At 39.4% G+C, this 12,319-nt stretch overlaps 1 protein-coding gene across 10 annotated transcripts in view; it reads right to left on the bottom strand.

The window, feature by feature from the left end:
- Positions 1-12,319, bottom strand: part of ndel1b (nudE neurodevelopment protein 1-like 1b) — a 45,862-nt gene that overhangs the window by 29,018 nt on the left and 4,525 nt on the right. For all 10 annotated transcript variants that reach the window (XR_015073074.1, XM_085963459.1, XM_085963460.1 and 7 more), the window contains one exon: positions 5,424-5,521. Coding sequence is in view for 9 of the 10 variants with exons in the window: in XM_085963459.1 (XP_085819585.1) it covers positions 5,424-5,509 (86 nt within the window). In the remaining variant the exon portion in view is untranslated. Of the gene's footprint in view, positions 1-5,423; positions 5,522-12,319 lie in introns of those variants that run through there.

The raw sequence follows: 12,319 nt of genomic DNA, 5'->3' as shown, positions 1-12,319 counted from the left end.
GGTAGGGTGCAGTACCTTCGTATGCACCATCAATTAGTTATATGGCTGTTCTGAAAATTTAGGAATGCGGTTTTGCAGCCACTAATAATGTTGTCTGCATTCCGATCTATAACTAAAGAGTAAGAGGTACATAAAAGGATTTCATGGTTTTTGAACTGTTTACTTCACAGATAGCTTCTTACATTAAGCACCACAAGGTCCTTACGGTAGCAGCTTATGCCATCTTTCAGCTTGTGTTGACTTAACGAGAACACAGTAGAATCCATGTACTGTCCAGACCTACTGATCAACATTTTCACAAAACTGCTATAGCACCAACTAATTGATTAATAGTTCTAGTGTTATTGCAGAACTGTTTATTTTGAAAATTTGTGGAAATTACTTCAAGGCTGTTGATCCATTGTGTCTGAAAAACAGTATCACCTGCATTAGTCTAAAAATGCATCTTCCTGGCAGCTGGCCGTAGCAAGTTTAGCAGCTTTACATTCGCTTGGAGCTGGCTGTGAGACCGAAGCTTCGGATTCAGGGGCACTAGCTGGGTTTCGCACAATGCAAAAGTAGCTTGATATCAATTCTGAAGGTGGTGAGAACCGTACCCACCATTTTGGCAGTGAATTAATTGAGTTTTTTTTTTAAAAAGCAGCAAAATTGGTTAACAAAACCACCCTGATGTAGAAGCAGTCAGGAGATAGCCACAATTAAACAAAGAAGAAAAAAAATAAACATACATGGCAGCACCATAGCTTTTGGGACTCTGTAGCTAAAAATAGAGTATTCTGAAGCAAGTTACAGCAAATTCTGTAACACAATTTTGTCAGTTCAATAGCAAACTTACATTATGCAGGATAAGCAGCTTTAGAATTTTGAACTTTTTTTTCTAAATGCACTTTGATTCAACGCCAATAAACTATAGCATTTTCATGTAATGTGCAGTAAACTAAGAACTGATATCATTCCTATTCAAATCATGTGATTTGATCACACGAGATTCTATGCACCAGTAGGCAGGAAAAACACTCATCTTGCCAAAAATAGAATCAAACACGCAACTCCACCAGTACATATTATGTGGAACACTGTAGGTTAGAGAGTGGGTCACTGATATAAAGTAAATACCGAGACAAAAATCACATTAGACCAACCATTCAAATCTTGTTTAAAAAGTTATCTCCACATTATTGTCTTGTGAACACACTCAAACATGCCAACCTAGAAACCTCAGAAAAGCTGACAAACGGCTTCTAAAAAATCTGACAACTCAACAAAACAAAGTACAGTAGAACCTGCTTAATTGCAACCACTTGGGACAACCTCTCAAACTGCGATAAAATGGGAATTGCTAAAAAGCCAGAGGGAATAAGAGTCGAAGCAGGTCTGGTGCATAGAACCTTTATTTGCCTAAATTTCATACCACATCTTACAGCAAGGGGGAACATAGCATCTTAAAAATTAAGTACAACATAGAATTTTAGAAAAATGAAGAAAAATACTTACAGCGAGAGTTTTTTTGTGTAGATCAGAAGCAACAACCTCCGTAGTTTCCCTTCCAGTGCATAAAATTCAAACGTTTCACTATCTTTTGACTTGATGAATCAAGGCGCAACGCACAGTGCAGAATCTACCTCTCTAACTTTGGGAATTTCCGGCTCTGGCACATCTTCATTTACTTCTTGTGTAGTCTCTGTTTCCAAGATCTTTAGAGAAGAAACGATTTCTGAATCAGTCACCTTTCTGCAGGTGTCAAGGTCATCATCCATTGAAACAAAAAGATCGAACTCCAACTCACTCAAACCACTGGGAATCCCATCAACTTCCTTAACTTCAACTAGGTTGTTTTCCTCGCAAGAAACCAAACCGCAGCTCTTTTGTGATTCAATCACCTAAGCAGGGCTTCATCAACATCGGCTATCATACTTTCGCACTTTGTTTCCTATCCCGGTTTTCATTTCTTTCCCAGTCCTTCAAGATGTCCACTTTTCTTTTCAGAATTCTAGAAACGAGATTCAGAAATGCCATGCTTCTGTGCGACTAGCTTTTGAATGCTCAATTCCTTCAAACTATTCAAAACATCCACTTGCTCACGTAGCGACATGTCACGGTGCTTTTTTTGTTGAGCCATCTGGAAGTTCAACTACCATTCCTCCCTCACCCACACAACACTACCAATCAGGTGGAAAACAGGTCAAGCCGGTACTTAGGCACATTGACCATAAAACCCAATCTGATTGAGATGAAAGCCTCAGGTTCAAGTGTGACAATTCTCGTTAAAGTGAGACTTTTATGTGCCGCACATGCATACAAGCAGGAATTTCAATAAAATTAACTTTTCACAATTGGAAGTATAGGGAGAAAACAGGACTTTGGAATTGGTTACTTTACAGGAATTGCAACTAAGCGAGTTGCAAATAAACAGGAACGAGTGTGCAGCTGAAAAAGAGCCTTGAAAAAAGGCCTACAGCAAAGGCCACTGCATCAAAGCAACTGAATAAGTTACATTTCTTTATTTATCATTGGATTTCAGGATTTCTTTTTAAATTAGTGTTTTGGGATCACAATTCAGTCTGTTTTTCTGTGAAAATTGAAACCGCTACAATTGCTAACTGGAGTTTTAAAGCTCATGAAGACAGAACAAAACACTTTGGATGTGATACAGCTCCAATAAGCAGTAAGAAGTATACACAACAGCCCACTCAGTCAGCCAGCAGTCTTGCAACAGAAGCAGATTACTCAGATGCAGCAAAATTGCATTGAACATGCCACATCCACAGCACTTAATATGCTCAAGGCACCGAGCAACATTACTCCAAGTAACCAAACTCAGGGAAATCGCACAATGAAGTCAACAAGGAATATTTACACGCATGTTTAATACTCCACACACATCACCACCTCCACAACAAATCACACAGCAGCCGAGAGGCTATGTAATTTGTATGCTTGTTCCATAAAGGCATTCAATATACCAAGTCTGTAGACCATATACAAAACTTCAACTGATAACTTCAGATGTCAGTCAGTGATGCACCTACTGATAAAACGTGCTTGCACGTGACCATGTACCACTAACTTAAACTAAACGCTATGTAGAGACTGCACCTCAGTCTTCACACTCATTCTGCCTACCTATTCTACAGGACTCAGATGTTTCCCACAAGAAGAAAGGTTCCAACTCTTCCTGGCGGCACCTTCTGCATAGATCCTACTAAGTAAACACCTTTTTGCCATTTTTCTTGTGACACATACTAACTTCAAACAAATAGAATCATAGAATGGTTACTGCACAGAAGGAGGCCATTCAGCCCGTCAAGCCTGTGGCAGCTCTCTGCAAGAGCACTTCAGCTAGTCCCACTCCCCTGCCCTTTCCCCTTAAGAGTTTTGTAAGCTTCCTGATGTCTGCTCTTCACCGAAACGCGAGACTCCCAATCTGCCAATGGGTTTCCTCAACTCTTTTCCTTCAATCTTGGTCTCTATCTAGTTTTCACTCCTAGACCTAAACATGTCACGTTTCGCATGTCAGCCAACCAGATTTCAACCATCCCCAAATCTGCTGTTTCCCAAGCACCCCGTCAGCCGTGGCTCAGGTGGTAGCACCCGCGCATCTGAGTCAGAAGGTTGTGGGTCCCACTCCAGAGACTAGAGCTCAAAAATCTAGGCTGACACTCCAGTGCAGTACTGAGGGAGTGCTGCACTGTCGAATGTGCCATTTTTCAGATGAGATGTTAAACCGATGCCCCGTCTGCTCTCTCAGGTGGACGTAAAGATCCCATGGGCACTATTTCGAAGAGGAGCAGGGTAGTTATCATCCCGTGTCCTGGCCAATATTTATCCCTCAATCAACAGATTATCTGGTCATTATCACAGTGCTGTTTGTGGGAGTTTGCTGTGCGCAAATTAGCTGCTGAGTTTCCTACATTACAACAGTGACTATAATTCAAAGTACTTCATTGGTTGTAAAGCGCTTTGGGATGTCCGGTGGTTATGAAAGGCGCTATATAAATGCAAGTCTTTCTTTTTCCAAGTACACACTCGAACTGCACAGACGAGGGTCAAAAAGCTGATGTCTGTTGCAAAAGTGGAGGATTGGCAGCTGTGGTTTAACAATGGACAGCTTCAGATGGAGCAATCAGAAACCTGTCAATTATATTACATTTTGTTATTTCCTTTCCCTGCGCTGGGTATGGAGACTTTAGGAATATCCAAAAACCTGACACATACATATGAATACACACACATATCAAGGCACACAAACACCCAATACAAACACATACACAAGCCTCACCCACATATGCATATAGACACTCAGATACATTCAGCCACAGATATACATAGACAGACACATTCACACTGAAATATGTATACACACAGACATGCATATAGGTTTCTTGCTTGATTCAACACCAATTGTTACTGGCAAATATGAAACAGGGAATAATAGAACAGTATTTGAGATACAATCATTTCCAGAGCATTGAAATGAGACTCCCCAACGAAACAGAAAAGTATCATCTCGACACAAAGAGCAAACACTAAACCAAAATCAACAAATTTCCTTTCCCAAAAGCACACTGATGGGCATGATTGGCACAGAGGCTATTTAATGTTAATGCAAGTATGCAAGTAAAATGGACTGCCATCTATCTGTGTCTCCACATACAGGAAACTCTCGTTTAAACAGCACCTAAATATCCGGAATGCTCTATTAACCGGCAAAATTCATATTCCGAAAACACCACCTCAATAACCAAAAATGTTGCAGAGTCAGAGTCTCCCGCGGTGGCCGAGTTATCAGTGGGGGTAGTTCTCCAAACTGCCACTACTCGGCTTCTTGGCGCTGTCAGAAGTCCAAACACCTCCCGCGCTGTATGCAGTCGTTTACTGTATAAGTTTTGTTTTACTGTTAAGTAATTAGAGTTATGGATTACCCTCAACTGGCAGTACTGTACTTAATCAAGCATTCTGTAGGTGAGTACCCAATTACTGTATACTGCACATTTCTTGATTTTTTTATTTTTGTTTGTTAAAAGTAGTCTCGGTAGATAACCCTCTCCGTCATTCGGAATTTTTAATCAACCGGCACCATCCCGGTCCCGTCGGTGCCGGATACCAAAGAGTTTCCTGTACTTACAACAAATAAATCTGAAAAGTGTTTTGGCATACACAGCCTAGATTTAAAGTTCTTCACCTTCTCTCTCAATAACTGCTACAAAAGTACTGGAGGAGACATCTTTAAAAGTTTCCAGCACTGTTCAGAGAGCCCAGAAAACAGCTAGCTTTGCCCCAAAATGCATCACAGCTGACTTGTTGTGCACTTGGGAAGATCCATACAAGCCAGCAACAAAAGATCATTTCACTGGCCTGTGCAGTGCAACAACCAAGACAGGTATATATTTAGATGAAATTTAATACATGCGCCCAGTACCAACCTTCTCTTATATTTCAGAGCCAGTTCTCTCCAATACACAGCTTTTTCTTCTGCGGTTGCTAGTTCTGGGTTTTCCTCACTATCCATGATGAAATGGACCTAAAAAGGGCAAGAAAACATCATTATTAATTTCAGTTCGCAGTAGTTGCTGGAACAAAGATTAAGAACACAACTACTCCCACATGCTGCGTTATCCAGAAAAGCCAGTCTCAAGGAAAAATTTTATTCTCACGAACCTGGGAGTGAAACCTATAGACCTTTTTATTTTAAATAAATGTATAGGTTGCTTACATTCCAAGGTTAGTACAGAGCAATTCAGTATTCAGAAAGTAGTTACTTTTAGTGGATTGAAACTTGGTACTTATTAAAACACTTCAAATTTGAACTAAAATTTCAACTGCCTAATGTGGTATTATTAAGGAGGTATTCCATATTATGCACAAAATTGAACTCCTATCCTCTCAGGTCATTTAACCTACTGTACCCACTGTTTGTCATGCATTGATACATTAAAGAAATAAATCTGTAATTATGCTCAGCTTTAACACCACGCCTTCTGTGAACCCACCCTGTCCTCACCCAAAGTCTACACACTCACTTCCAGCAGGAGTTGCTAGATAATGTTTAGAAGCAAGAACCTTGGTTGATCTTTTCCCTCTTAATCAAAGGACATGCTGGCCAATTGTAACTCTCATCATTGCCCTGGCCAAACTTACCCAATTCAACTCAGATGAGGGATCTAATCTAGGACCTTTCTGGTAGATGTGGCTCACCTAATCACCGGATAGACTTTCAGAACTATCAAAGGGAACTTGTCTAATACAGTATTAATGTAAAGTTGCAATCATTTAAAATGGTTCTTAGAAACAATGATAGGATAACATTACTAAACACTGCTGCAGCCTCCAAAGTAGTAGTAGTCCTGATCAAACTTGAAGCTAACACTCTGGAGGTGATGGGAGTTTAATTCCAGTCAGATTTTCAAAAATATATTTTTTCTATTTTTAAAAGTGGAACTTAAAAAATACTATATATTTTTTTTTAAATGTTCACTTAAAAAAAAAGGTTCTCCTTACAAAGGCGTTTAAATCCAGACAGACAGTCATATGAGATCCTAGCATCAAATTGGATCAAGTTAGCATTAAGAAAAATACAAAGAGAATCCAGCATCATTTTAAAGCACACTAGTCATCTTGGAAATGGCACAAAGAAACCTGGTTTAAAATCTGCAGCACTTTGGAATCCCATTTATACAGCAACACATCTCAAATAGAATAGCCAAAACCAAAATGAGTCAATGCCTTACATTGGATCTACAAAGTTTTAAAATGATCATGAACTGAAGACAACAGGTTGTATGTGTGTTTAGTACTGTAATTAGGGAACCGAATGAAAGCTCAGAATACTTCACAACAGCAAACTGGAAAAGCTCAGGTTCTGCTCAAGGTGTAGTCAGAACATTTCTACTGTATATTCAACTAGCTGGAGTGCCCGGCATTGCCGAGGGAACTGAAGAACCCTCTGCCATGTTTATAAAACTGTTTATAAAACTGTTGGGATTGAAGAACTCTTGCTAAGCACCCAGGAGGTGGTTCTTTAACTTCGTTTTTTGTTAATGGGGATCGCCAGTAGCCATATACTCCAGGTTTTAGAGTTTTGGGTATGTCTCGCCTGATCAACAGCTTGCCGTGCCGGAGTCTGGTCAGGAGTCTCTGACTCCCCCCCCCCCCCTCCCCTTCACTCTCTCTCTCTCTCTCTCACTCCCTCCCCTTTCTCCCTCCCTCCCCCCCTCTCTACGCTCCTTCCCTCCCTCCCTCTCACACCCCCTCACTCTTTCCCACCCCCTCACTCTTTCCCTCCCTCCCCTACTTCATCTAACTTATCAACATTCCCTTTATTTCACATTAACCACTCTCTGGGCAATAAAGTTTCTCCTGAATTCCCTATTGGATTTATTAGTGACTATCTTATATTTATGGCCCCTAGTTCTGGTCTCCCCCGCAAGTGAAAACATCTTCTCTACGTCTACCCTATCAAACCCTTTCATAATCTTAAAGACCTCTATCAGGTCACCCCCTCAGTCTTTTCTTTCCTGATAGGTATAGCCTCACTTCTGTTATCATCCTAGTAAATCTTTTTTGCACCCTCTCCAGTGCCCCTATATCCTTTTCCTAATATGGAGACCAGAACTGTTCACAGTACTCCAAGTGTGGTCTAACTAAGGTTCAATACAAGTTTAACATAACTTCTCTGCTTTTCAGTCTCTAGAAATGAACCCCAGTGCTTGGTTTGCTTTTTTTTTTTTAAATGGCTTCATTAATCTGCAATGCTACTTTTAGTGATTTGTGCATCTGTACCCCTCTACCCCATTTAGACACTTATTTTCCAAAGAGTATGTGGCCTCCTTATTCTTCCCACCAAAATGTACCACCTCACACTTATCTATATTGAAGTTAATTTGGCAATTACACACCCATTCTGCAAGTCTTTCTGTATTTTGTTGCAGTCCTCTGCTGCATTAACTGCACCCCCCCAATTTGGTGTAGTCTGCAAATTTTGAAATGCGAGTCTAAATCGTTTATGTAAATGATGAACAACAGTGTGAATGGTCCTCTGTGCTGGCCAGTCTTCCATCTTCCAAAAAGTCCAAATTGTTCAAAATTCAGCTGCCCATAACCTGTCCCAAAGTAAGCCCAGTCACCCATCACTCCCATCCTTGCTAACATGCCTCATTTTACCTCACGTTTGCAGCATCGCAGATTAGTGTGAATGTTATACTGTGATGGAAGCAATATTTTGAACCTGTTACCGTAAATTATTAGTTTTGTGAAACCCTTTGTTTAGGAGAGGCTGCTTTGTTCCGAGACTGCTTAATTTACAATGTGTATACCACGTCAATTAAGTGACAAAAGAGGCAACTGATTTCCACTGAGACAGTCCCACTCAAAACAATCAAAGCAGCATTTCCAGCCGTTGGTGGTGTATTTGGAATCTCACTACTCCAGTTTCCCAACCTTATGTAAAACCTTATCAACAGCCATCTAACACAGCATAATATTTAATCATCCACAAAGTAGATTCCTTGAACTATGCAGTGTAGAAACGCCTCTCTAGCTTTTAAATTTTGTGCATTCTATGCTGTATGTGCATTTTATGCTGTATCTTGTTGAAAAAGCAACTAAAGACTTTTGCATCATTTATATAAGTATTTGCATACATATACTTCTACAAACAATGCACTAAAAACAGCTGCTGAATTAATGAACAGCAAACTCAAAACCACATGTAAACTATTGTATAACACCAATTTATTACATCAGCAGGAAAGGGTTTTGGTGAATGGTAGTTGACCAAATGTTCCACATATATTAAAATCACACTGAATGGCAGAACTGCTTACTCAGAGTATGCTAAGGCACAAAAGTAGATTTTAATCATAAACTGAAAGATGCAACAATATAATCGTTGGCAAGACTGCACTGAAGGACACTGGCCATGATTTTTCGCTTTTGTACTCGCCAGCCACTAATGTGCCATTCGTTAAAGTGAATGGGCTGAAAATTGGGGACACAGAAGTGGAACTCCTATGCCATTATTTCCAGTTTTTATAACTTTTAGCAAAAGTTAAAAAAAAAGTAACATTCTATATCCCATAGCTGTGTCCCCCAAAGGAAAAAAATAAAAAAGGGAAAAAAAGTGGCACATGGGAAACTGCATTCAGAATTATTATATGCCAACAAGTGTTTTGGTGTTTTTAAGCTTTGTGTATTTCAAAACCTGTACATAATTTTGTTAATATATTTATTTGTAAGCTTCAGTGCTTTGTGGAGTATTTCCCTTGGAGATAAAGGATTACTGTAATTAGAAGGAAAGTCAGGTGATGAGGCACCCTGGCTCTTGAGTGTTGATGTCATCCTCCTATGACTGGCAGAGAAGAGCACACATCATTGGACCATCTGAATTAGTGTCGGGTGTGGGGGCTGAGGAATCTGTGATGCTGCGTCATCCTTTTTGACCGTCATCGCACTAAGTAAATCCACAGCACCACTTTTCAAAGCAGTGCAACATTCTTCTGAACTTGGGTTTCATTAAGCAGCAGCACATCAGCGTCGTCGTTGCTCATATATAATGCAAGTCTCAGTTTGCTCACACACAATTTGCTGATGTGCCTGGTTTTGCTCTACACAACAAACTTTCTGTATCAGTTTAACTAAAGTTGTAATTAGCGCATGCTCTATTGCTACCCATCTGCCCACAGCTCTAATCCCCAACTGCAATAAATTCAACAGTTCAACAAGCTCAATTCTTGTTCTGTGCTTAATGTAAATACAATCATATCCAATGTGAAATAGTATACCCTTACAAACTACTGCAGCCAATTTGACGCTTATGTAAAAAAATCAACTAGCTAAGAAACTATAATCAAACTGATTACAACAGGTTAAAGCTTGTACAGGCACAGTATCTATTGCTATAATTCACACTTAGTTCATCCATTTTAACTAGCCCTTATAAAATTACATGTCTTGTACTTTGTAATAACATATTAAATCACAAAGATGCTGGATCCAAAAGAACCACAGCTTTCATTCCAATCTAACAATACTGAACTAAATGGCTTTCATTAGTTTTTTTTCCATGATATTTAGATACCAGAAACAATTCCAACTTTATCAAAAAAAATTACACAGCGAATTGTCATGATCTGGAATGCACTGCCTGAAAGGGTGGTGGAAGCAGATTCAATAGTAACATTCAAAAAAGAATTGGATAAATACTTGAAGGGAAAAAATGTACAGGGCTGTGGGGAAAGAGCAAGAGAGTGGGATTAATTGGATAGCTCGACCAAAGAGCCGGCACAGGCACAATGGGCCAAATGATCTCCTTCAGTGCTGTATCATTCTATGATTCTATAAACAAGTATAATATTGCAAGACACATTATAAGCCATTTTAATAAATTAGTAAATTTAAACACTTTACTCTGAACATTGTTTAAGTCTTATATTCAGTAATTTAAAACAAGAGGATGTGTTGCAGGTTATTGCTTACTAAGAACTAAAGTATTGCTAATTGCGAGTACCAATATGTATAATGACTTACTACGGAAAATATGACTGTAGACAAATCAAGAATGAATTCTTACATAAGTGAGCAACGTCTATATTCACACCATCATCCATCTCTCCTTTTGGTTAGAAAGATGGCAAAAGTAAATTTACGAAGTGCCAGCCTTGGCTCAGTGGTAGCACTCTCGCTTCAGAGTCAGAAGGTCATGGGTTCACAGCCCACTCCAGAGACTTTAGCATATAATATAATCTGACACTTCAATGCAGTAATGAGGGAGTGCTACGTTGTCAGAGGTGCCTTTTGGATGAAATGTTAAACCGAGAGCCTGTCTGTCCTCTCAGGTGGGTGCAAAAGATCACGGTGCTATTTGAAGATGAACTGGGGAGTTCTCCCAGTGTACTGACCAATATTTATCCCTCAACTCATCTCATTGCTATTTGTGGGACCTAGCTGTAAGCAAATTAGCTGCTGTGATTCCCTGTATTACAACAGTGGCTACACTTCAAATGTACTTTGTTGGCTGTAAAGCGCTTTGGAACATCCTGAGGCCATGAAAGGCAGTATATAAATACAAACTCTTCCTTCAATAGAAGAAATCAGAAGACTTTAGTTCAGAATACAACCTGTAGTACAGGAAACTTTGGTTTACCCGGAGGTTAACTGTCCGGAATGCTCGAGCCACCGGCAAAAATCAGGAGCCGTTTCGTTAGGTTTTTTTTCTTTTTGTAGGTTTTTTTTCTTTTTGTTGCTTTTTCTTCACCAGTCAGGCTCTGCAAGGTCTCGCTGAAGCTGTTGCTAAGCTACAGAGACACTTGCAAGGTACAGCCGACTGTTTAGAAGCTGCTGCTAAGCAACAGGGTTTGTTGCCAGATACGGAGCTCAAAATCTCCGTATGTTTCAACATTAGCGCTGGTTTGTCCGGCAGTTTTGATGGGACAGCAACAGCTCGGTCCCGTCGGTGCTGGATAGCACAAAGTTTCCTGTAGTACTTATCTGCTCTGCTAACTATATTGTGAACAGCATAAAGCAAACCACCAAATGAGATACAAAATGTCATCTAAGGGGAAAAAGTACTATAATAAAAGGGTCCATTGCCCTGAATTTGTACATTTGCAAAAGTCTTGGTTGGTCATGCTTTATTGAAGATATGATTTATCATCTATCGTATAGGATCACTTCCCAAATAACCTTATTCTTTTAAATTTAGCTCTAGTAACAACATATTGTAAAGGACAGCAAAATATTTAATTCAAATACACCATTGATGAAGGTTTTCAACCTATTAAACTATATTAATCTCCACTATGCTATGTTCATATGGTTGATATGTTCATAGTTGTCCATTTAATATAAACAACTTAAATCCTCTTCTTGAGCAGCTGGGTGTTTCATTCATCTACACCCTGCAGCTGTGACAGATATTCATCAAGTGACACTATAACGAAGGGAAAATAGTGACCAGTTGTTCTCACCTACTTCAATAAAACGCTACAGAAGAGAGCACATATTACAATGAAACATTATATTACATTGTAAAGTACAACAAACTTGAAAAATAAAACAGACTTGAGACAAAATAATCTCCACAGCCAATAATCTAAGTAATTAATTAAAAAGACTCAATTTAGAATCTTTTCAATTCTCAGTGCTCTATTTACTTACACTATTGTTAAGGAGTTAGCATAGCGATGAGATTTCAAATGGAGGACAGACTGAGGGTTGAATGTGCTCTCTTGGACAGCTGCAGGGGTGCTACATGAGTTAGCTAGTAGTTGTTTGTGGGTGCAGGTACACAGCATGAAACTATACATAATTCAGTATTAAACGA

Source organism: Somniosus microcephalus, chromosome 21, assembly GCF_052327205.1.
Source record: "Somniosus microcephalus isolate GS21.2 chromosome 21, FLI_Smic_1.0, whole genome shotgun sequence".
In the NCBI taxonomy this organism is placed as follows: domain Eukaryota; kingdom Metazoa; phylum Chordata; class Chondrichthyes; order Squaliformes; family Somniosidae; genus Somniosus; species Somniosus microcephalus.
Note: the sequence above shows the minus strand (reverse complement) of the source record. Positions and strands in the feature narration are given on the sequence as shown.